The 26466-nt window shown below is 42.9% G+C and overlaps 2 protein-coding genes across 2 annotated transcripts; both read left to right on the top strand.

Moving 5' to 3' along the window:
* Positions 1-979: 979 nt before the first annotated feature.
* On the top strand, positions 980-20225 carry LOC111979355 (sodium/potassium-transporting ATPase subunit alpha-2-like). Its single transcript, XM_024009844.3, has 24 exons — positions 980-1083; positions 2338-2415; positions 2672-2731; positions 3688-3891; positions 5372-5485; positions 6470-6604; positions 6750-6867; positions 9125-9393; positions 10142-10340; positions 10729-10838; positions 11841-11975; positions 12189-12268; positions 12420-12529; positions 12757-12932; positions 13342-13478; positions 13601-13751; positions 14075-14243; positions 14346-14500; positions 16168-16291; positions 17020-17165; positions 17521-17651; positions 17903-18004; positions 18636-18727; positions 19650-20225. Exons 1-24 carry the CDS (start codon positions 1072-1074, stop codon positions 19676-19678), a joined length of 3036 nt encoding a protein of 1011 aa, XP_023865612.1. The 5' UTR covers positions 980-1071; the 3' UTR covers positions 19679-20225.
* Positions 20226-22508: 2283 nt separating this feature from the next.
* Positions 22509-24752, top strand: LOC111979797 (succinate dehydrogenase cytochrome b560 subunit, mitochondrial). The gene is made up of 6 exons (XM_024010504.2): positions 22509-22599; positions 23326-23385; positions 23514-23615; positions 24082-24143; positions 24235-24398; positions 24506-24752. Exons 1-6 carry the CDS (start codon positions 22583-22585, stop codon positions 24611-24613), a joined length of 513 nt encoding a protein of 170 aa, XP_023866272.1. The 5' UTR covers positions 22509-22582; the 3' UTR covers positions 24614-24752.
* The last annotated feature ends 1714 nt before the right edge of the window (positions 24753-26466 follow it).

Here is a 26466-nt window from a genome sequence, read left to right as displayed (position 1 = left end):
TCATATGTATCGCTGAAGATATGGTTCATCTCTCCCTAAAGCTCTTTCTTTCAAGGTCCTCACCCTGAGCTTCTGGTCAGAACGCTTGATAGGTTATGCGAGGTGGTTAGCGTAGGGTTTAGTGTTGAATGTGTTTTGTTCTTTTAACTGTGGTCATAGGGAGTGTGTTAAAACCACACCATGGTTCATTAAGCCAATAGAAAATAGATAGTTCTGTTCACCCCATCGCTGTTTAACCAACTATCCATCATCAGATGTGATCAGTTTGAATGTTTCTTTTGTTTCTTTTTCAGTACAGCCACACGGACTCCCGACATGAAACAAAACTGCTTTAAAATGTCTTCACAATGTTTTGTTGTCTGGATTGTGTACTGTATGCATTATTTTGGTTGTCAGATAACATTCCTTTCTTAGAAATGTCAAGCTTACATTTTTACGTTTATTTTAATGCTTTATAATTAAAGTGCACTAATCATATACATTTGATGGTTATTTAAAATGTGTTGTCAAGGGAAGGTCAATAAAAAATTAAAGCATCAAACACATCTCGGTTGTAAAAGGAGAATAAAATAAACTCAAATGAAAATGACTAGTGTTCTCCATGTCTGTTCCATTCAAGTGTATTTTGAAAAGTCGTTGGATGATCTACTTCTTGATCGGGTTCTTGATTAATGGTACATGTGAGGTTAATATTGTCGTTTGTTGTCACTGTTTCTTATTGTTTTCAGTGGCAATAGAGGTGCTAGCCTATGACAGTGCTCTTCTGGGTTGTTCCTGACAGAGGGGACAGCAGGTGCAGGTAACACCACAGAGCCCCCCTCTAGCTGTACAGAAGGGCCGGGGCGGGGGGAAGAGGGGGGGGTAGGCTAAGTGCTGCGGGCAGGGTCTCAGTGAGCTGTACCTTACAGGACGACAAAAGAGAGGCTGGTGAGGAGCGGGAGGGGGGGGTGTCAGTCCCAGCCACCCAAAAAGTCATCCGTTTCTTTTCCACGTGTTAGAGATCAGTCCCCTGTCTGTCAGGACGAAAGGTCTGCCCTTCACATTTCAACTTACACTTGGAACACCGCAAGCATGGGGAAAGGGGTAAGTTCTCTTCACTTATTTATTCATGCATATAGAGGGCTATTTTCCTGTCCTTTATACCAGGGTCGGGGTCAATTAAATTTCAATTCAGAAAGTAAACTGAAATTGAGGAAAATTGAGGAAAATTGGAATTTGAGTTTCAGTTTACTTCCTGAATTGACTGAATTGAAAATGAATTGACCCCAACTCTGCTTTATACACACATACACAGTCCGTCATATGAATATATGTATGGTTGAGTTGGTGTCAATTTATTGTCTAACACCAACACTCATGTCTAGTGTTGTAAAATGCCTGTAACTTCCCAAAAATGTCTGGTTGGAGGATTCTGGATTTCCTGCTTATTATTGTATGATTACAGGAATCTTTCATCCAGGAAATCTAGAAAACCTGGGCATTTTGGGAAAGTTAACAGAATTTTACAACCCTAGACATGTTACACAGCCACAGACATCATGGAAAATCTAAGCCGGTTTTCTAATAGTGTCTGCAGTGACGCCGGGCGCCGGTTCTACATGCCGTTGTGTTGAGGCATTTTGTGACCACATTGGATTGTAGGATTAGGGCCTCGATAACTAATACCATCAATATATTATCAAGATCTCTATTCACACATATTACAGAATTTCAGCTGTATAACCTGTTTCAATTCCAGCTGACTTTTGTTTTTAGCAGGTTTTGGTGATTATCTGTTATATCATACAGTAGAGGAAACCGGGGAAATTGCTAAGTCAGGCACATTTCCTGCACTCCACCAACACTCTACTCTCAAACTCTTTTTTGATTGCTTTTTCAATGTGTCGCTCTCTCACACACTCATTCTTTCGCTCTCTCTCTCTGTCGCTTTCACTCGTTCACGCGTTCTGCTGGGAAAGAGTGACAGCAGCAGATGATTTCCACGAAGCTGCATTCTTCAACAGCGACTGTTCCAATCTGAACAACACACTCACTAATGTCAACTCAGACTTTCCATCGCCATACTTTCACAAAGTAACACACAAATGAACCAACACACAAAGCAACGATATCCTACTGTTACAGCTGATACATTAGTGAAATGTTTAAAAAAAAAAGATTTATGAACACGAATATATAATATAAACATGGATATACTTCCATAGGGATCCTATAACTCATTCTATATAGGATTTCTACCGCATGCTATATGCAATGCCTATGTATACTTCTCCCTCTGTATGTGGGAGGTTTGAGTTAAGGGCTTATGTTTGATGTGATAATCTCCTCATTCCTCAGAGTGGTGCCGAAAAGGGAGGAGGAAAGAAGAAGAAGAGGGAGAGGGACTTGGATGAGCTCAAGAAGGAGGTGTCAATGGTAAGAACAACCGGCTGTCTGGGGCTGTGTGTCCCAAATGACACCCTATTACCTATGTAGTGTACAACTTTTGACCAGGTCCCATAGGGCTCTGGCCAATAATAGTGCACCAAATTAGCCTGGGTACCAAGGGTGCCATTTGGGACGTAGCCAGGCTGTCACGTGTAAAGAACTCAGCGCAGTGTGTTTCATATTGAATAATGACCTTCTGGTTGTGGTTTATTTGAGTAAATCAGATTATTCTGTTCTTTCACAGGATGATCACAAGATATCATTAGACGATCTGGAAAGACGCTACACAGTCGACTTGGCTCGGGTAACACACACACACACACACACACACACACACACACACACACACACACACACACACACACACACACACACACACACACACACACACACACACACACAGCTGCCTTCCCTTCTGCTCTGCCGAGTCATTTTAATCTCCTAGCCCTGATCTAATCTCTACATAACTACTGCTTCCTGTCAGTGCTACACACATAAACCCCCCAACTGTTACTTTGGTCCATGTGGTCCAAGTTGAGTCCATAGGGTTCTCATCCCTATCCCACATGGGGACCCCACATGATATCTCCATTACTGGTGTTCAGTGGTATTACAGTGAATATAGGTCCCATATGGAGAGATGTCTGTCTATCTCATCTTTAATCCTACTGACTTTATCTCACACAGAACTAAAATGTTGTTTAGTCGCCATATTAGAAATGGCCACCAGGGGGTGATGGACAAAATCTGCAATGGTACTATACTGGCACTATAATACTTCTCTTACATTTGTCATTTTAGTCATTTAGCAGACGCTTTTACAGGAGCAATTAGGGTTAAGTGCCTTGCTCAAGGGCACATCGACACATTTTTCACCAGTCGGCTCGGGGATTCGCTCTTAACCGCTAGGCTACCTGCCACCCTTCTTCAGACATGCCCTAGATGTGTGTGAAGTGTGGTGCCTCTATCACAAAAGGCAGAATCCCATGCTTTAGCTGCCCCACTACACACAACAACCAAAATGGCCGTAGAAATGGAAAACATGATTTTGTTGTTGTGAGTGTGACTGTCTGACTTGCCTAGTTAAATGAAGGTTAAATAAATAATAAACAAAGTCTCCGTAGTGATGGTCTGTCTGCTCGCTGACGGACAGTGATTGTCTAAGTGACTGTGGTACATGTTGTATAAAGTCTTGTGTGTCTTGCAATGCATTATTTGTATGCCAGGAATGCCTGTAATATTGCCAATATTGTCTTCCAGGGTTTGACCAATGCCAAGGCTCTGGAGGTGCTGGCCAGGGATGGGCCCAACGTGCTTACCCCCCCTCCCACCACGCCAGAGTGGGTGAAGTTCTGCCGTCAGCTGTTTGGGGGCTTCTCCTTGCTCCTCTGGATCGGTGCCATCCTCTGCTTCCTGGCCTACAGTATCCAAGTGGCCACTGAAGACGAGCCAGCCAATGACAATGTGAGAACCGCCTCAAGGCTAGGCTGTATAACATCTGTCATGTTCACTACACATTGACCAACCTGGTCCCAGATCTGTTTGTGCTGATTTCTTTTTATTTTATTAGGATCTCTTTTCGCCCACCRAGGGCTAGTCTTCCAAGAGTCTTTAAGAAATGTAAAAAACATAAAGAAATGTAGAAAAAGAACAAAAACAAAGTAAAAACACAAAACACAGATCCACATTCCCATACCTTTGCATATTACGAGTTACACCTGCCAAGCCCCCAACCCTCACCCACCCACATACCTCATGTGCACATACTCATTTGAATTTAAATACAACATCACATATTATCATAACCTCTTAGACCCATTCTAGTTGTTCATTAATGTGCTTTGTGAATTATTTTTCTAAAATAACAATTTGACAAGTTTTTAGAACTTCCTGGCAAAGAGTTCCAGGGTTTTACTGCCCTGAAATTTAAAGCTATTTTCACTAGCTCTAAATTGGGTTTTGGTGGTCTATACGTGGTCTTGGTTCTGCTCCGTGTGTTACGAGAGTGTTTGTCTATGACTATATCCAGTTTATCATATATAGTGGTTGGTCTTACAGAGTGGTGAATTCTATGAAAAAGGGTTAGTTAGTATATTATTTTCTATCATTTCCTTGACAGTCAGCCATTTGAGTGCAGTATGTAATTCTATGGAGGGCCTCTCCTAACCACATTGCAGAACCATTCTGGCTGTCTTATTTTGCGCTGTTTGCAGGCTCTTTAGGTCACCGACACTTGCATTACCCCAGACGACAGAGCAGTAGTTCATTTGACTATGGATGAGAGCTTGTGAGAGTTATTTTCGAATTAGCTATGGCATATATTTCGCAATCCTTCTGAGCATACAGGAGGGTCCAATGATTTTGTTGCAGAGGTGATGACCAAGAGAGACTGTCTAGCGGTACACCTAACAGCCTAGTCTCTGAAACCTCTTCAAATGGGTGTCCCGCCAAATGTCAGCTGTAAGGAGGGTCCTTTGTTACTTCTCTCCTTTGTACATATTAGCATTGTCTTGGTTTCTTTGTTTTTAAGCACTTGTTTATTGTGGGTTATCCCATTTGACATTTTGGTCATGTCAGCTTTAAGAGCCTCTTTCAGCTGCCCTACAGAATTGCATGATCCATTAACAGTTGTGTCGTCAGCAAACATGGTTGCATAGAGTTGCCCAGTTATTAGCTAACACTGTCTATCATCATCATCATCATCATCATCACCAACCTGGTTGCAAACATACTACATACAACCACAAATAAAACAAGCATCAACATCACGTTCACTCACAATTATGTTGATATACTGTAGTGCAACACCAGTAACCTTCATCTGGTCATCTTGTTCTCTCTCTCTCTCTCTCTCTATCTCTATACAGCCCTCTTCCTCTCTCTTTCTCTACCTCCCTCTCTCTCTATCTCACTCCCTCTCTCCTCCCTCCCTCTCCCATAACAGTTGTACCTGGGAGTGGTTCTGTCAGCTGTGGTCATCATCACTGGCTGTTTCTCTTACTACCAAGAGGCCAAGAGCTCCCGCATCATGGACTCCTTCAAGAACATGGTTCCTCAGGTGAGCTGAGCTGAGACAGCACAGTATATTGCTTTGTCGGCGTCCCAAATGGCACCCTATGAGATGGCCCTATTCCCTTTATAGTGCACAGTTGACCAGGGTCCTATTCCCTTTAAAGTGCACTACTTATTTATTTTTTATTTTTTATTGTACTTTTTACCCCTTTTTCTCTCCAATTTCATTATATCCAATTGGTAGTTACAGTCTTGTCCCATCACTGCAACTCCCGTACGGACTCGGGAGAGGCGAAGGTCGAGAGCCATACGTCCTCCAAAACACGACCCCGCCAAGCCGCACTGTTCTTGACACACTGCCCGCTTAACCTGGAAGCCAGCCGCACCAATGTATTGGAGGAAACACCGTACGTACAGCTGGCGACCGAAGTCAGCGTGCATGTGCCAGGCCTCCACAAGGTGTCGCTAGAGCGCGATGGGACAAGGTCATCCCAGCCGGCCAAACCCTCCCCTAACCCGGATGATGCTGGGCCAATTGTGCGCCGCCTCATGGGTCTCCCAGTCACGGCCTGGCTGCAGCACAGCCCAGGATCGAACCCGGATCTGTAGTAACGTCTCTAGCACTGCGATGCAGTCCCTTAGACCGTTGCGCCACTCGGAAGGAAACTGCACTACTTTTGACCAAGCCCAGGGCCCTGGTAAAAGTAATGCACTACATAGGGAATAGGGTGCCATTTGGGACACAGGCTATGGCTTGGTCATCGTAACAGTGTGTGAAGGCTATAATAGGCTTAAATCCCCTTGGATAGTCTTCGATTTCAAGTAATTTAATTTCCTTTGAGTGCCTCGAGTGGGCTTACACTGACTTGAGAGGCATAATAAGCTTATCCAACATAACACAACTAATAATTTGAGCCAACTTTGGATTTGCCAATGAACGTTTATCTGAAAAAAGTTTCATTCTCCCCTTTCAAGCTCCCCTTTGCCTCTCTCTCTTTCATCTCTCCTCTCCCTTATCCATCCCTGGCAGCAAGCCCTGGTGATCAGGGAGGGAGAGAAAATGACAATCAATGCAGAGCTATTGGTGAGGGGAGACCTGGTGGAGATCAAAGAGGGAGACCGGATCCCTAGCCGACCTCGAGTTGTCTCCGCTGCTGGCTGCAAGGTGAGGAGAGGCCAGGAGTCCAAGGGTCACATCTGTCCAGTGGATTACTTAGTTGCTGTCTCTCTCTCTCTCTGTCATATCTATGGTCTGTCTGTCTGATTTACTTCTGGTCCAAACTGGATAACTTTCCTCTGTGTGTGTGAAGGTGGATAACTCTCTTCTTGACTGGGGAGTCAGAGCCTCAACACGCACAACAGAGTTCACCATGAAAACCCCCTGGAGACTCGAAAACATCGCCTTCTTCTCCACCAACTGTGTGGAGGGTCAGTAGGGACAAATCCTTTTCCTATCTTTTTATTCATTTATTTTGATTTTACAAGGGAACCTGACCTATTCTTCCTCCCTCTATCTACCCCATTCCATCCAAATCATCAAATCAAATCAAGTTATTTTATATAGCCCTTCGTACATCAGCTAATATCTCGAAGTGCTGTACAGACACCCAGCCTAAAACCCCAAACAGCAAGCAAGCAGGTATAGAAGCACGGTGGCTAGGAAAACTCCCAGAAAGGCCAAAACCTAGGAAGAAACCTAGAGAGGAACCAGGCTATGAGGGGGTGGCCAGTCCTCTCTGGCTGTGCTGGGTGGAGATTATAAACAGAACTATGCCAAGATTTTCAAAATGTTCATAATGACAAGCATGGTCAAATAATAATCAGAATAATTTCAGTTGGCTTTTCATAGCCGATCATAAGATTGAAAAAAAGCAGGTCGGGACAGGTGGGGTTCCATAACGCAGGCAGAACAGTTGAAACTGGAAAGCAGCAAGGCCAGGTGGACTGGGGACAGCAAGGAGCATCAGCCCGGGCCCCGACGAGGCTCCAGGGCTCAGGTCTCCGAAGAGAGAGAAGAGAGAGAGAGAACGAGAGAATTAGAGAGAGCATACTTAAATTCACACAGGACACTGGATAAGATAGGAGAAGTACTCCAGGTATAACCAACTGACCCTAGCCCCCCGACACATAAACTACTGCAGCATAAATACTGGAGGCTGAGACAGGAGGGGTCAGGAGACACTGTGGCCCCATCCGATGATACCCCCGGACAGGGCCAAACAGGAAGGATATAACCCCACCCACTCTGCCAAAGCACAGCCCCCACACCACTAGAGGGATATCTTCAACCACCAACTTACAGTCCTGAGACAAGCCGAGTATAGCCCACAAAGATCTCCACCACAGCACAAACCAGGGGGGGCGCCAACCCAGACAGGAAGATCACGTCAGTAACTCAACCACTCAAGTGACGCACCCCTCCTAGGGACGGCATGAAAGAGCACCAGTAAGCCAGTGACTCAGCCCCTGTAATAGGGTTAGAGGCAGAGAATCCCAGTGGCGAGAGGGGAACCGGCCAGACAGAGACAGCAAGGGCGGTTCGTTGCTCCAGAGCCTTTCCGTTCACCTTCACACTCCTGGGCCAGACTACACTCAATCATATGACCTACTGAAGAGATAAGTCTTCAGTAAAGACTTAAAGGTTGAGACGAGTCTGCGTCTCTCACATGGGTAGGCAGACTATTCCATAAAAATGGAGATCTATAGGAGAAAGCCCTGCCTCCCGCTGTTTGCTTAGAAATTCTAGGGACAATTAGGAGGCCTGCGTCTTGTGACCGTAGCGTACGTGTAGGTATGTACGGCAGGACCAACTCGGAAAGATAGGTAGGAGCAAGCCCATGTAACGCTTTATAGGTTAACAGTAAAACCTTGAAATCAGCCCTTGCTTAACAGGAAGCCAGTGTAGGGAGGCTAGCACTGGAGTAATATGATCAAATTTCTTGGTTCTAGTCAGGATTCTAGCAGCCGTATTTAGCACTAACTGAAGTTTATTTAGTGCTTTATCCGGGTAGCCGGAAAGTAGAGCATTGCAGTAGTCTAACCTAGAAGTAACAAATGCATGGATTAATTTTTCTGCATCATTTTTGGACAGAAAATTTCTGATTTTTGCAATGTTACGTAGATGGAAAAAAGCTGTCCTTGAAACAGTCTTGATATGTTCGTCAAAAGAGAGATCAGGGTCCAGAGTAACGCCGAGGTCCTTCACAGTTTTATTTGAGACGACTTTACAACCATCAAGATTAATTGTCAGATTTAACAGAAGATCTCTTTGTTTCTTGGGACCTAGAACAAGCATCTCTGTTTTGTCCGAGTTAAAAGTAGAAAGTTTGCAGCCATCCACTTCCTTATGTCTGAAACACAGGCTTCTAGCGAGGGCAATTTTGAGGCTTCACCATGTTTCATTGAAATGTACAGCTGTGTGTCATCCGCATAGCAGTGAAAGTTAACATTATGTTTTCGAATAACATCCCCAAGAGGTAAAATATATAGTGAAAACAATAGTGGTCCTAAAACGGAACCTTGAGGAACACCGAAATGTACAGTTGATTTGTCAGAGGACAAACCAATCACAGAGACAAACTGATATCTTTCCGACAGGTAAGATCTAAACCAGGCCATAACTCACTCAGAATCCACTCATCCATCTTCAATTAATGAATTGCTTGTCCCTCCCTCCCTCCCGCAGGCACAGCCCATGGTGTAGTAGTAGGTACCGGTGACCATACAGTGATGGGTCGTATTGCCACCCTGGCCTCGGGGCTGGAGACGGGCCAGACTCCCATCAACATGGAGATCGAGCACTTCATCCAGCTGATCACGGGCGTGGCTGTGTTCCTGGGGGTGTCCTTCTTCATCCTGGCCATCATCCTGGGTTACACCTGGCTGGAGGCTGTCATCTTCCTCATCGGCATCATCGTGGCCAATGTCCCAGAGGGCCTGCTGGCCACCGTCACTGTGAGTAAGCCTTGAATGTCCCAGTCCGATTGGCCCGTAGCCTAGGGGCAGTAGCCTATCTTGCGTGAGGCATGTTGATGTGCTTGATGGGACTTAGACGCTAGTCTGTCGCAGGGACCGTCACTATGAGTCCGACTACTATTGTAGTTGGTGAGTGAAATAGCAGTGGGCCGGATTCAATCCCGTACTGGCAGTGGTACATGTATGTGTGCTAGAGGCAGCGACTTAGACCACTAGACACCCCAACGCCACCGACTGGGATTGTGTATATGGGCCAAATTATAATTCTAAGTCTCCACGCAAACCTCTTGCTAAATCTCATAATTTACACCAAAGTCTATGTGAGTCTGCTCTGTCATAGGATTTTCCATCCATCTGTCCATCTTTGACCATTACTCTGTCGTTGCTCAAGTTTCAGGTTGTATTGTCACGTGTGCTACTACACTGAAATGCCTTTCTTGAAAACTCTTTCCCAACAATGCAATAATCAATACCAGTAGTCCTATATAATCAGGTAAAGTAGAACAAAAATGAATGAGAAATAGAAATAAGAACATGAGAAAGTAATTGAGCGATATACAGGGACAGTTCCAGGGTCAATATGCAGGGATACTGGAGTGGTAGGGGTAGATATGTATAGGGGTAAGAGGACTCGGTAATGTCCATTTCCTCTCCTCAACCGCCCCTCTCTCTTTCTTTCTCTCTCCCTCCCTCCGTCCCACTCTCCCTCCCTCCCTCTGTCTCTCAGGTGTGTCTCACCCTCACTGCCAAGCGTATGGCCAAGAAGAACTGCCTGGTCAAGAATCTGGAAGCTGTGGAGACCCTGGGTTCTACCTCCACCATCTGTTCCGACAAGACAGGGACCCTGACCCAGAACCGCATGACCGTGGCCCACATGTGGTTTGACAACATGATCCATGAGGCCGACACTACGGAGGACCAGTCTGGTGAGACCACCCACAGACATCATCTGTCCCTTCTACACTCAGCCAGACCCGTTGAATTAGTTCGCTTCTCTGCTGTGTTAAATGAGCTTTGATGTAAGAATTTAGAATAGAGATACTAGAAAGGAATAGATACTATACTGTGTGCTATACAATATACTGAAAAAAGATACAAATTCAGCTCAGTCACATTGTCTATGGTTACAAAATTCGGGTATTTTCCCAATATTCCCAGGTTTTCCAGAAATTCCGGTTGGAATATTCCCGGAATCAGGATGGAATATACAGTAAATCTGGGAATCTTCCAACTGGAATTTCTGGAAAATCTGGGAATTCTGGAAAAAATGAATCATCCCTCTGTAAGTCTGAAGGCTCTCCTGTGTTCCTTCAGGTGCCACCTTTGACAAGAGCTCAGCTACATGGCACTCTCTGTCTCACGTGGCTGGACTCTGCAACCGCGCTGATTTCAAAGCTGGGCAGGAAAGCTTCCCCATCCTCAAGGTAGGGGATGGCCACTATACACGCATACTGGTGGGGGTTGATGAGGGGAGGATGGCTTATAGTAATGACTGGAATGGAATGGTTGATATAGTAAGAGTCCGGCGTCCGATTTAAAGTGCCCCAATGACCCATGCGACAAAGTGTAATATAGACACACCTGGCAACATTGAATCTAACAACACAAAACCCATTCCACCAAAATATTACAATAGCAATATTATAGTTTACTATCTAATACTACAGTACTTACTATATAGTTCTATAGTATACTGTAGAATAGTATACTACATACTGTAGTATCCCTCGATCATGTGTAGTACTTAATATAGAATGTTGTAGTATACTGTAGAATACTATAGTAAATACTGCAGTAATGTCCGCAAAAACACTACAGTCTGTAAAAACACTACACTTTTTTAACTATAGTAAATACTACAGTATTTAATTTGCATAAACCATGTCCATTGCCCTCCCCATATCACAATTTGTGCCACCCATAAGTGAGAAATCTACATGCCAAATATAACCATATATTGTGCTCCCTACACGTTACAGAAAAGAGCAGAAGCTCTGAACTATCCGTTCAGACCCCAGCCCTACCTACTTACAGGCTATGGAAAATGTGTAGGTGTTCTGAAGGAGAAGCCCCAACTTCTATGTCAAAGATAATAAAACAAAAACATTATAGTAAATGCTAAAGTAATTCCCACAAAAACACTACAGTAAATAATACAGTATACTACAATCTACAAAAACACTACAGTTTTCTTTTACTACAGTATTTATACTATAGTTAACTGTAAATACTACAGTATACGACAGTAAATATCACATTAAAGTCTGCAAAAACACGACAGTGAACACTATATTTATACCATTGTATGCTATAGTATTTTTTCATGTGGGTAGTCACATACTAAACCAATTTTCAGGCAGCAACCCATTCTGACAATGTGAATAGACCGTCTCCTGCTGACTGCTTGATGTTGTGTTGTTTTGTAGAGGGACACTGCTGGCGACGCGTCAGAGTCTGCTCTGTTGAAATGTATCGAGCTCTCCTGTGGGTGTGTCCGCTCCATGAGAAACAGAAACCCCAAGGTGGGCGAGATTCCCTTCAACTCSACCAACAAGTACCAGGTATACAATTACCCCTTCAACGTGGACATTCACAACACAAAACATACAGCATAGACACAACTGCATAAACAAGAAAAAGTCATTGTTGTACAAACAGAATTACAGCCCAATCCATAATTCAGAAGTCTTTTGAACCACCAGAACCATTAAAAACGGCAATGACAAAAGAGTAAAACATGTATATACTTTTATCTTCTACCCACCTTCTGAAAGCTTTCCATTCATGAACATGAAGACAATGGAAATGGCCACCTACTCGTTATGAAGGGAGCACCTGAGAGAATATTGGACAGGTATTTATTTACATCAAAACTGTGTCTCCCTCAATAGGTAAATACRACAGAGTCACATAAGCCATTATGCCAAAGCCGTGCCCTCTAAATACACAGCTCACTGATTGACCGCAAAAGGTGAATAAATCCTATGTGTTTGTACACCTCTTAGGTGTAGCACCATCATGATCCAAGGTCAGGAGGTTCCAATGGATGCCAACTGGAACGAAGCTTTCCAGAGTGCCTACATGGAGCTGGGAGGGCTAGGAGAGAGAGTTCTAGGTACGTACAGTATATAGAGTGACATTTGAGACTCAACTATCCCCAGACCACACATGCCACCCTGGCCGTTGTCTGTGCCCTTCCTTYATGTGTCCCCTCTCAATCTGTATCTCCCGATCTGTTCCCTACATCTTTCCCGTCATAGAAACTCGACGAAATACAAAAAGCAGATTTGAACCTTGATGTCGTAAAAAAAAGTATCGGTCTGTTGTCTCTCTCTCCCTCAGGGTTCTGTCACTTGTCACTGTCTCCGGCCCAGTTCCCTCGGGGGTTCAAATTCGACTGTGAAGATGTGAACTTTCCCACTGAGAATCTGTGCTTCGTTGGCCTCATGTCCATGATTGACCCTCCCCGCGCTGCCGTGCCCGACGCTGTGGGGAAGTGCCGCTCTGCTGGGATCAAGGTGAGTGGCGTCATCAACCAAGAAAGGTCGCAAAATTCCAGTAACTTTCCCAAAATTCACAGGTTTTCCAGGAATCCCGGTACATTCCCGGAATAAGCAGGAAATCTGGGAATCCTTTTACCGTGATTTCTGGAAAACCTGGGAATTTTGGGAAAGTTACTGGAATTTTGCGACCCTACAACCAATTAACCAATCAGCCAACACATCCAAACTTGTCTTATTGGGCCCAATCAGAATGATAGGTTAACACATACATGGACATGATAAATGAGAAAAACAGAAAGCAAAAAAGATGGCAAAGTGTATAAGTTAGCACAGGCAAGAATGTCATAAATGAGCAGATTGTTGTATGTGGTGACAGGTAATGATGACATATGGTGTGCTTATAGTTGTGATGATGTGCTATTAGGTTATCATGGTGACAGGCGACCATCCAATCACTGCTAAAGCCATCGCTAAAGGTGTGGGCATCATCTCCGAGGGCAACGAGACTGTGGAGGACATCGCTGAAAGACTGAATATTCCACTAAGCCAAGTCAACCCCAGGTGTGTGTGTGCGCATGCGTGCCTGTGTGTGTGCATCTGTGTGTGAGCGGTCACGTGTGTGTGTGTGTGTGTGTACTTGTGTTGTTTCTCACTGTCGGCTTGTACCTGTATCTCGCTCCCAGGGATGCCAAGGCTTGTGTGGTGCACGGGGGGGACCTGAAGGACATGAGCGCAGAATACTTGGATGACCTGCTCAGGAACCACACTGAGATAGTGTTCGCCCGCACCTCACCTCAGCAGAAACTCATCATCGTAGAGGGCTGCCAGAGAACGGTGAAAGGACGTCTGTGTGTGTGTGTGTGCATGTGTGCATGCATGAACGCTAGCGTGTGTATTTGTGTGTGTGTGTGTGTGTGTGTGTGTGTTTGAGTCACTCTATAATTAAAGCATGGTTTGGAGTTAGGAATTCTGAATCTATTCTTCTGTTCAGTTTGATATTGGGGGGCTATTATTCTATAGAAAAGTTTTTGATGGGAAAATGGCTCCAAAATTGACAGAGGCGAAAGAACATGAAAACGCTGCATTTATCTCCAATTCACAGCTGTTATTCAACAAAAATGTTTCTTATTTCATGATCCTTTGTTCTCTTATTCTAGGGGGCAATTGTTGCGGTTACTGGGGACGGAGTGAACGACTCACCTGCCCTGAAGAAGGCTGATATCGGAGTTGCCATGGGGATCGCTGGGTCTGACGTCTCCAAGCAGGCTGCTGACATGATCCTCCTGGACGACAACTTCGCCTCTATCGTCACAGGAGTGGAGGAAGGTAAGGAAGAAAGAGGAAGAGAGAAGGAAAAAAAAGAAAGTGGGAAAAAATGGAAATACTGTGAGTCAATCAATTGATCTGTTCTTCTTCAATCCCAAACAGGCCGTCTGATCTTTGATAATTTGAAAAAGTCCATTGCCTACACTCTGACCAGTAACATTCCAGAGATCAGCCCCTTCCTCCTCTTCATCATTGCCAGTATTCCCCTGCCCCTGGGCACGGTCACCATCCTCTGTATCGACCTGGGAACTGACATGGTGAGCACCTGCCATGCTGACTGGAAAAGGAAAACCTGCACTGAAACAGTCTTAGGGGTGGTTTCCCGGACACAGATGAATCCTTAGTCCTGGACTAAAAAGCAATGTAGAATCTCAATTGAAAGGGCTTTTTAGTCCAGGATTAGTTGTACTGCTGGTTGTGACTGTGAGTGTCAAGGAGTATAGATATGATGAGTCAACATGGCCAGTCATAGAAGTAAGAATTGACATGCTGGCCTCAATAGTTCATCATCAAAAGTCTTTGGGTGCAGGGTTTAAAAGGCATAGAAACGGTGAAAGTAAAACCCACACTCACTGAAATAGTTGTAATGTTATTTAGCAGAAGAGATCAAACAAACTGACTGCCGAAGAACATTACAACTCTTTCAGAAAATTCTCGATTCTATGACTGGCCATGTTGACTCATCATATCTCTACTACTTGACACTCACAGTCACAACCAGCCATTCTCTTAGCTTGATCATACACTACTTTACAATCTATTACTCATCCCTGCCCTGCCCTGCGTCAGGATGAAAGCTGCTAAATCCACTAAAGCAAACTGGATTTGAATCCACTCTGCTGTGTGGATTCTGGTCTCACAATGGGCTAAGTCCATTTCCCACCTTAACTCACTCACATTGCCCTGTTGTTGCCTTACTGGCAGGGTTGGGTAGGTTACTTTCTAAATGTAATCCATTACAGTTACTAGTTACATGCCCAAAATTGTAATCAGCAATGTAACTTTTGGATTACCCTAACTCGGTAACGTAATCTGATTACGTTCAGTTACTTTTAGATTACTTTCTCCATAAGAGGCATCAGAAGAAGACAAAAATGTATGTTACCAATTGAGCGACATCTATTGCAGGATAAATCAATGTTAAAGTTTACATAGCTGACCATATATGGATGTAACATTTTACTTTATGGGTTGGATATGTAGGCTTCTTCGAACCCATCGCTCTCTACTACATATAATAATACGATTAAATGATATCTTTACATTAAAAACCAAAGTCTATCAGAATTCCAGTCATTCCAATAAATGCTATACCCCTTGATCTTCAAGAATAGGTCTTGGAAATATGGAAGTATAGATAAGCCATATTGTTTTACCTGAGCATGACCCCAAAACTAAGGACTTATTAGCCAGCCCTACTCTGTTGTTTAGGATTTTGTTGTCATGGAGGACTGATTGGACTCATTGATTTGAGTTGAAAAATCAATGCTGCGCTCATGGAATGGCATGCTTTGACCACTACTGAAAAGTGCTATTTACATGTGAAAAAATGAATGCCATATGCTGCATTTGCTATAGGCCTATAGTTTACCTTTTAGTTGTTGACACTTTGATTTCTTGGTTATGTTACTGTTACCAAGTCCAGCACGGGCTAGCCCACACCAAGTCCAGCACGGGCTAGCCCACACCAAGTCCCGCACGGGCTAGCACACACCAAGTCCAGTACGGGCTAGCCCACACCAAGCCCAGCACGGGCTAGCCCATGCTAGCCAAATATTTTAGCCCTCATTGGGCTAAAATCGTGTCAATGTGGGCTTGTTTACTAGGTGTAGCTTTATCACATTGTTCTGTCTGTCATACATTCTCTCTGTCTCTGTCTCTCTCTCTGTCTCTTTCTCTCCCTCTCTCCTCTGTCTGGGTCCAGGTTCCTGCTATCTCATTGGCCTACGAGACGGCTGAGAGTGACATAATGAAGCGTCAGCCCCGGTGCCCAAAGACGGACAAGCTGGTGAACGACAGACTGATCAGCATGGCCTACGGACAGATAGGTCAGAATACCTCCTCCACTTGCAAGCTCATCCGTGGGTCTGTGTCCCAAATGGCACCCTATCATGGGCCCTGGTCAAAATTAGTGCACTAGATAGTGAATAGGGTGCAATTTGAGACATGCAGATTGCCTTTTTACCCTCTGTTATTCATTGCAGTTATTGAAAGTTACACTGAATGTACAAAACATTAGGAACACCTTCCTAATATCGAGTTGCTCCCCCCTTTGCCCTGAGAACAGCCTCAATTCGTCAGGGCATGGACTCTACAAGGTGGCGGAAGCATTCCACAACATGCTGGCCCATGTTGACTCCAATGCTTCCCACAGTTGTGTCAAGTTGGCTGGATGTCCTTTGGGTGGTGGACCATTCTTGATACACACAGGAAACTGTTGAGTGTGAAAATCCCAGCAGCGTTGCAGTTCCTGATACACTCAAACCGGTGCGCCTGGCACATACTACCATACCCTGTTCAAAGGCACTTAAACCTTTTGTCTTGCCCATTCACCCTCTGAATGGCACACATACACAATCGCAATTGTCTCAAGGCTTAAAAATCCTTCTTTAATCTGTCTTCTCCCCTTCATCTACGCTGATTGCGGTGGATTTAACAAGTGACATCAATAAAGGATCATAGCTTTCACCTGGATTCACCTGGTCAGTCTATGCCATGTTTTGTACACTCAGTGTATATTGTGCTGATGGACTCGTCTCTCTCTCTCTCTCTCCAGGTATGATCCAGGCCATAGCAGGTTTCTTCACCTACTTTGTGATCCTGGCTGAGAATGGTTTCTGGCCAGGGACCCTCCTTGGCATCCGTCTGAACTGGGATGACCGTGCTAACAACGAGGTGGAAGACAGCTATGGGCAGCAGTGGGTGAGAATGAGAGGGTTTAACACACATAACACCTACAGATTGGAGCGAATGGTTAAAGGTTCATGCAGCCGGTAGCTATATTTTACGCAGAGCCACCACACGTTACTACAACAGTTTTTTTTTTTTTTTTATGTTAAAGTAAACTTGCACACCTTGACGTACTACCAGGTGCATGGAGAAAAATTTGTGGTCACGGTGGAAAAAGGAAAAACTCCAGCACCCCGGTAATGTGGATGCTACCAACAATTGAATGGATCTAAATTGTTGGAAGCATCAAAATGACCTGTGTGCTGGAGTTTGTCTTTTTCTTGACTACGACAGGTTTAAGACGTGTAAGACGTGTTTCTGTTCGCAGACCTATGAGCAGCGAAAGATAATTGAGTTCACCTGTCATACCTCGTTCTTCGCGAGCATCGTGGTGGTGCAATGGGCTGATCTGGTCATCTGCAAGACCAGGAGGAACTCTGTCTTCCAGCAGGGCATGAAGTAAGTGGAAAAGGACGCATCTCAAATGACAACCTAACCCCCCGTATAATGCACTACTTTTGACCGGGGCCCAAGTGGCTCTGGTCAAAAGTAGTGTACTGTATAGGTAATAGGGTGCCATTTGGGACACACCCAATGAAAGAGAGGATGTTTTACTTTGTATAAGTATGGATATGGTCATTTTTTTTTAAAGTGTTCCCCTTTTCTTGTCGTACTCTTTCCTGTATTCACCTCTCCCATCCCCATGACAGGAATCGTATCCTGATCTTTGGCCTGTTTGCTGAGACTGCTCTGGCTGCCTTCCTGTCCTACTGCCCAGGAATGGACATCGCCCTCCGCATGTACCCCTTGAAGTCAGTACTAGACAACATATTCTCCAACCTACCCTAAAAACATCCTATACCCAACACCCCCGTTTTTCATTCTACCCCAAAACGACTATGTCCCTCACGCGCCTTTCTCATATCACACTTTCTCACAGACATGGATTTTACAATGTACCACACACGTCTCCACGCTATAATCCCCAGCCTCAAAACCTCCAAAACATGTCCCACAAATGTTTTAGTTACACCCTCATCACATCCTCGTATCACCCCAATAATTCGGAGGGTGAATCTGCATGGATTTTCAACCTGGACTTCTTACAATATGTTATGAATTGCAATTTGTACAATATGTTACCAATTCCAATTTCTTGTGGCTAATGTTAGGTAAGGGTTTAAGGTTAATTTTAAGGTTAGGAGTTAGGTTAAAGGGTTAAGGTTAGGGTTTTGGGAAGGGTTAGCTAACAAGCTAAGTAATTGCAAAGTATCTAAAAAGTAGTAAGTAGTTGCAAAGTTTCTAAAATGCTAAAATTGTCCTGGATTTGCATTTAATATGTTACGTCTAGTCTATGAGACCAGGCTGGATTTTACAATGAACTACACCAACCACCTTTCCCTTGTTTCGCTGACTCTCTCTCTCTCTTTCCCGCTCCTTCAGGGTCTCCTGGTGGTTCTGTGCCCTCCCCTACAGTGTCCTCATCTTCATCTATGATGAGATCCGCAAGCTCATCATCAGGAGGTGTCCTGGAGGTGGGTGACATAGAGTGACACAGAGGTGATAAAAAAGCAGTGGTGTAAAGTACTTAAGTAAAAAATACTTTAAAGTACTACATTTTTGGGGGTATCTGTACTTTGCTTTACTATTTATATTTCTGACAACTTTTACTTTTACTTCACTACATTCCTATTGTAATTAAAATACTTTTTACTCCATACAATTTCCCTGGCACCCAAAGTACTCGTTACATTTTGAAAGCTTAGCAGGACAGGAAAATAGTCCAATTCATGCACTTATCAAGAGAACCTCCCTGGTCATCCCTACTGCCGCTGATCTGGCAGACTCACGAAACACACATGCTTCATTTGTAAATTATGTCTGAGTGTGCCCTTGGCTTTCTGTAAATAAATGAAAAAGAAAATGGTGCCGTCTGGTTTGCTTAATATAAGGAATTTGAAATGATTTATACTTTATCTTTTGATATTTAAGTACATTTGACCAATTACTTTTAATTTGTATACTTAAGTATACTTAAGTATACTTAAAACCAAATACCTTGAGACTTTTACTAAAGTAGTATTTTACTGGGTGATTTTCACTTTAGCTTGAATTATTTTTTATTAAGGTATCTTTTACTCAAGTATGACAATTTGGTAATTTTTCCACCACTGATAAAAAAATACTTAGCGTGACATAGAATATGTGACACAGAAGATGCTGGTTGTCTGTCACTGAGACAAAAATATTCAAAAAAGTTCATTTATCGTGACAGTTAATCGCTCATGTTAATTAGTCATGTTAATAATCAGATTGATGTGCTGGGGATCAGTGAGTCACTGAGTTAAAAGGGCCTGTTCATATTGAAACACAGATGAAGAGATAATGGGACATAATGACGTTGTCTAATATAGTCATAATCCGTGTCTGACTGTTCTTTTTCTTTCTGTTTTATAGGTTGGGTGGAACAGGAGACTTATTATTAACATTCAGAAACGTATTATTGTGAGTTTGAATTTTTGTCAGTCTGTGTTAATGAAAGGGGAAAGTGGATATCTAATCAGTTGTACAACTGAATGCATTCAACTGAAATGTGTCTTCTGCATTTAACCCAAACCCTCTGAATGAGTGAGTATATTTGTGTATGCAAGGTCTAGCTAAGCAAAGAACATAGCTTTTGTGTGCACAACAAAAATACCTTTCAAATTGAATTTTGTCTTTGAAAGTGATTAACAATGGGTTTTTAAAATAAGCCTAAATTACCACTGTAAATCCTGCTAGTGTGTGTTTGTTTGTCCGCCAGGCAATTGGTGTATTATTGCATGGATCAATTTATCAGTACACAATTCTGGTTATCATAGAGAATTCTGCTGCAAATAGACTTGTAATTGCGATTTGACATTTCTGAGTTTTCCAGATGACAATTATTGTACTAGAATGATTTTCCAAAACCCAAATGGCAACCTAACAAAATGTTCCAACATGCCTGTACCATACTAAAGCACCCTGAATATTTTTTTATTCACCAATAAATAAATAAATAATCAGGGCTGAAGGCTATCCATCCCTAATGGGACCCTATTCTCTACATAGTACAGTTCATTTCACCAGAGTCATATGGGCCCTGGTCAAAAGTAGTGCAGTATGGAATAGGGCGCCATTTGGGTTATCATAACGTTGTTGTGAAAAATAAATTGCTCTGAAAATCTCGATATGAAATAAAGTGAATCTGCACAAAGCAGTTGTTGTTTGCTTTTGTATTACCCCATCACGCGTGCACTTCTAAATGTAACGTTGGCAGCACCCAAGGCGCTTGAATTGTTGTATTTTCTTTGCTGAACAGGTGAGGCTCAGAACACCTGCCCTGAATGACGGGTCGCCACTGAGCCTACACCGCATATCAAACAAGCAAGACACAAACAGGCAGTCAATAGCGAGTTAATGTTATTTTTTCATCATCATTGGCTAAACGGGAGCCACGACTGCTGGCTATATGGCTGCATAACTATAATGATTACATCATCACACAAAACGCTAATTGTTTGCCCCAATGCAATGTTTGTGCTACGGCAATATCTGTTACAACAGATAGAGAAGGTTGTAGCCTTCATATATATTTTTGGAACGTTCGTTCAAATCGCAGATGTTCAGAAATACGAGACCTGAGAGATCTAAATCATCACATCGATCAAATTGGTTGAGGGTCCAGAAGAGGGAGAGAAACGTAGGTGTGTGTGCAGAAGTTATTCGGATCTGATTTGAGAAATACGTCTCCAGAGGCGGGGTGGGGGCGAAAACTCCGTATTCGTAGCCTCTGCCTTTAAATGTATAGCCGTTGATTCTTGAAGTATATAATTTAGAAATGCCTCATGAGCTTAATTCAACTGTCGTACCCCATCAGAACCCAAAATATAAGATTGTTTTACTCCAATGTTTGTGCACAATGTTTTACTCCAATGTATGTGCACAATGTAAACACACTGTATAGCCTCAAAACATGGTTAAAACGATCATTTTGATATCATGGATGGTCAGTCCTTGCAACGGTCTATGAATTTGAGAGTGGTTACATTTCAACACGGCCATTCCTCAGCTTTTCTTCTCCAAAACTCAGGTGGGCTGAAAGGTTTGTTATTGTGTAAATGATAGATCCTAGCTTTTAAACCGTTTTACTGTAAATAATTGTTACATTAGGCCTACCCTTCAACATTACCTTCTCAAAATGGCAGTACAGACCCGCCCCCGGGGACACACTTTTCACACCACTTCAATTCAGCTACGACCGGAAGTGATTTTCGTAGCAGGTTATGAGAGCATTTCCCCTAACACTAACCCTTTTCCTAACCTTAACTTCAGTCTCCTAACCTGCTACATTAATTCTCCTAATCACTGCGTAAATTCTCCTAACATGCTACGAAAAAGTCACTTCCAGCCATAGCATACCACCCTGCATCCCTCTGTTGATTTGCCTGGATGGGAGACCAGATGCTGCAGGAAGTTGTGGTGGAAGGCCAATAGGAGGCACTATTTCCTCTGGTAAAAAAAAAAATCTCAATGCCCCAGTGATTGGGGACATTGCCCGGTGTAAAGTGCTGTCTTTTGGATGGGACGTTAAAATGGGTGTCCTGACTCTCTGTGGTCACTAACGATCCCATGGCACTTATTGTAAGAGTAGCAGTGTTAATCCCAGCTAAATTCCCAATCTGGCCCTCATACCATTATGGCCACCTAATCATACCCAGTTTCCAATTGTCTCATTCATCCCAACCTCCTCTCCCCTGTAACTATTAACTATTCCCCAGGTCATTGATGTAAATGAGAACGTGTTCTCAGTCATTTTACCTGGTAAAATAAGGGATAAATAAAAAGTATCCAAGTGGAGTGAAAATAGTGCATGGGTTTCCACTAGTTACCAAAGTCAAAATTGGCTATATTGTACAAATTGATTAATTGTTTTTGGATGCTTTTCGGTCTTAATTTAAGATTAGGGTTAGGCATAAGGTTAGCAGTGTGGTTAGGTTTAGGTTTCAAATCACATTTTAAGAAGATACCTTGTAGAAATAGGCGGGGATTATGACGTTGTGGCTGAACGTCAGGAAAAATATAATAATGTTGCATTCAAAACCCCTGGGAACTCGGAACTGGTGCCTCGTTCAAAACAACTGGTTACTCGGGAAATACAAGATCAAATCATGACGTCAGTGATCTTCAGGTAGGAAAGTCGTAGCTCTAGAAAGAGGCCCGAATTCCCGAGTAGGAATTCCGAATTGCATGACCGTTCAAAACGATTTTCCCCGAGTTGTCAGTCAGAGATTTCCGAGTTCCTAGTTGTTTTGAATGCGGCATAACATCTAGACACGCCATATCCTGTTTCAGCTGTCAAATAAAAAATGGCGTTGCTTCTAAGGTCAGTAGCTAGCTAACTGTACCATATCTAACTTCGATACATTGTATTTGGGGGTTCCGTTCGTTTGTTGGTTAGACGTGTAATACTCATTTAGAATAATTCGATGTTCAAGTATATTGTTTAACTTAGCTAGAAAGCTTGCGTCACCCCGTCATAACATTGTTGCTTGCTACGCATACAAGTTAAATAGTTAACTCCTCCTGTGACGACAGGTTTGAGATGTACATGTTATTTTGATATCTAATGAACGCTACAATGAGCTCTACATTCGTATGGAAGCCATGCGTCCAAATCCCATGGATGTAACGGCCAATCTAGATAGCTAACGTTAGCCTGCTTGTGAAGTATCGTAACTAACTAGCTTGTCCCAACCTTGGATGTGAGGTTAGCTAGGGACTCCTCTCATCACGTGTGGCCCAAATAGAAGTTGAACCCCTTTACTACTAGCTACTTAGCTAGCGTACTAGTATTTCTTCCTCATATAGAAAGGCGCAGTAACCTCTGCTCTTCTAGGGTCTCTGAACATTAACACCCTTCAAATGTTGAACTTTGACCACACAGTTTATGATTGCTTGTGCATTATTAATTGAGCCATTGCGCAACCATCTCACCAATATCAAACAAGCTGTAATGAATTAAGAAGGAAGCTGCTCAGTGAAACGAATCTCGTCCTTTAACCTTGTTATTACTAACATTACTAAATGTGTTTTGCTTCATCTCTCTCAGGACCTTTACCCGAAAGGGCACTTGCTTGTTCCGCCCTCAGTTTGGCAGTCTATACAGACAGTGAGTAGATGTGTCAAGTGTGTGTCCGTGTACACGTGTGTCTCTGTCGAAAAAGAACAACGTTGTATGTGTACGTGTCCTATAGCCTTTATGTGTTCTAAATTCTGTTTTTCTCTCCGCCTCTTAAGTGCTGTTCCAATGGGAACCACAGCAAATGAGGAAATGAACACGTATTGGGCTAAAAACAACAAGTTGAACCGACCCATGTCGCCACATCTGACCATCTATAAGTAAGTTGACTACATGTGTGATAATGAAGGAGCTCACACTGCACCTCAGTAATAGCTGTCCTTGTTGAATTTGGTGCTGAGTGGCTTGATTGTGTTTGTACAGTCCGTTTGAGTCTCCAGGCCATCAGCGATTCGTCCCATGGAAAGACCAGAGACACAGCTTTGATTCAGTGTATTGTGACATGGTTTATGGATCAGGGGAGCATAAGTACCTTTTTTTAAAGCACAAAACAACCATTCCTCACAAGATTATTTACTCCTTTATGTATGTACTGATCCTTTATCACTTTTGCTGGACCAGCTAGGCCACAGTGTATTAGATTAAACGTCAGATGACATGGCCGGTAATAACTCAGGCCCCCCAACTTGAACTTGATAGGGTTTATATCCAGTGTGGACTACAAATGCCGTGTTTATATACTGTATGTGTGATGGCCATGTTGTCATGGTACCCTGTGTCTTGCAGGTGGTCATTGCCTATGATGATGTCCATCACACACAGAGGCACAGGAGTGGGACTCAGTGGAGGTAATGTAATATAACAACCTTGTACAGTGTATGGAAAGGCCCACATGATCACAGACCTCAACATATATTTATTGTTCTTTCTCTCTCTCAGGTATCTCAGCATTTGCTCTATTGGCACTGGTGTTGCCAGGTAACTATCCATACTACCTTGACTTGATCCACTCCCTGTCCGTTGGTCCTGCTCTGCTCAGCCTTGCCAAGTTTGGCATTGCCTTCCCTGTGTCCTACCACACCTTGAACGGAATCCGCCATCTGGTAAGTACTGTGTCCACAGGGCACAACACAAGTCAACACTGTCTGTCGGTCCTTGTTTTTCCTTAATATATTCTCCTTTTCTTTCCCTCTCTCTCTCTCTCTGTTAGTTTTGGGATAGCGGTAAGGGATTTAAGATTCCTGAGGTGTATCGCTCGGGCTACGTGGTCATTGTGCTGTCAATACTGACCTCCATTGCTGCCATTGCATACATGTGAGCAGCATGACGAGAGCAGAGAAAAGGAGTGCAGGAAGAGAGAGAGGAGGCGGACACGAGGGATGTTTTTTTAATTTAATGTTCTGGTCTTTGTGTCCCCAACACAGTAATTGAATGAATAAATAAATATGTCTAACCTATTTTTTTTCTTTTCTGTTTTTATCATGGAAAGGCATAGCCTGGTCTCAGACTAACGTTTTGTTTCACTTAGCTCACATTCTGTTTTACTTACCTATGGCGAGATCAGTCCGGTTTCACAAGGCTAGAAAAGGATACTGTTGTGTGATGGGGAAAATGAAACTGAAATATTGGAAATAGGACCATAATATCACCCTTTTTGTTATCTAACTGAACAATAATATCACCTTCTCAAATGGCTCCCTATGAAGTCCATTACTTTTGACGAAAGGGCCCATATGGCTCTGGTCAAAAATAGTGCTATATATATATATATATATATATATATATATATATATATATATATATATATATATATATATATATATATATATATATATATATATATAGTAAACAGGTTGCCTCTTCACATGGTAATGTCCTACATTTGTCTCCATTTACGTCTTCCATTTATCTGCAATAGATCCACATTTACATCACTCAGAGCTTCAAATCAGCATTAATGCCACTTGCAAGTCAGAGCTTATGCGTGTGGTGATTCAACTCAAATCTCTATCTATTCAAGCCCCAAGTTTTGTCTCGATCCGAGTCCATATCTGTATCTCCGCCACAGCGCGTGTGGATCATCCTCAGCCTAGTGAAAGAGACAGAGTCCCATTACTTTGTTTTATGTGTCCACGTCACACCTCACCATTAATAGCATTTTGTAGCCAGGGCAGAAGGTTGATATGAAAGCTGACTGAGTTATGGTTTTCTGAAACGTGTGTGTGTGTATATATATATATATATATACAGTGGGGAGAACAAGTATTTGATACACTGCCGATTTTGCAGGTTTTCCTACTTACAAAGCATGTAGAGGTCTGTATTTTTTTTTAATCATAGGTACACTTCAACTGTGAGAGACGGAATCTAAAACAAAAATCCAGAAAATCACGTATGATTTTTAAGTAATGAATTTGCATTTTATTGCATGACATAAGTATTTGATACATCAGAAAAGCAGAACTTAATATTTGGTACAGAAACCTTTGTTTGCAATTACAGAGATCATACGTTTCCTGTAGCCACCACTACTATCAGTAGCACTGTCAAAGCTGTACATAAAAAGTTTGCAAGCAAGTACACACCGGCCACGAACGATATGTTTACAATGCCGCATTGGTGAAAATAGACCAAATTATTACTGTGAGTCACATGGGCTACGAACAGTTTACTACATAACATACACTTAGTATTACTTTCTTAGCTACAGTATACATATCTCCTTTGCATATTATATAATTTATGCAGCAGCATACAATACATTTTTGGACTCACCTTGTGAAGGTGGCGATGCGGTCCTTTGGAGGCAAATTTTGTCATCAAAGCATTCTCTGGATTTATGGTGGGAACTCAACCCCCCCCCACACAGCCACTCCATTGAATAGCAGGCTAATGTTAGTGATTGCTTGGTAATGCTTGCAGCCACTGATTCCTTATAGACCACTCATTGTTGAATTTGTGATTTCCAGCATGTTGCGTAATCTTTATGGCCGTTTCTCTAAATGATTCATCTTCATATGACAAGGATTAAAAAAGGATTTGCCAGTAGATTGTCGACTTGATTCATGAGGATGACTGCTAGCTAAGATTTTGAAAGTATGATGTTGACATGATCAGTACAATCAAAGCTACTGTACATATAATGTGATTTTAAGTAATTTTATCTGTGGC

This window comes from Salvelinus sp. IW2-2015, linkage group LG19, assembly GCF_002910315.2.
Source record: "Salvelinus sp. IW2-2015 linkage group LG19, ASM291031v2, whole genome shotgun sequence".
In the NCBI taxonomy this organism is placed as follows: domain Eukaryota; kingdom Metazoa; phylum Chordata; class Actinopteri; order Salmoniformes; family Salmonidae; genus Salvelinus; species Salvelinus sp. IW2-2015.
This window is presented reverse-complemented; position numbering and strand designations above follow the sequence as displayed.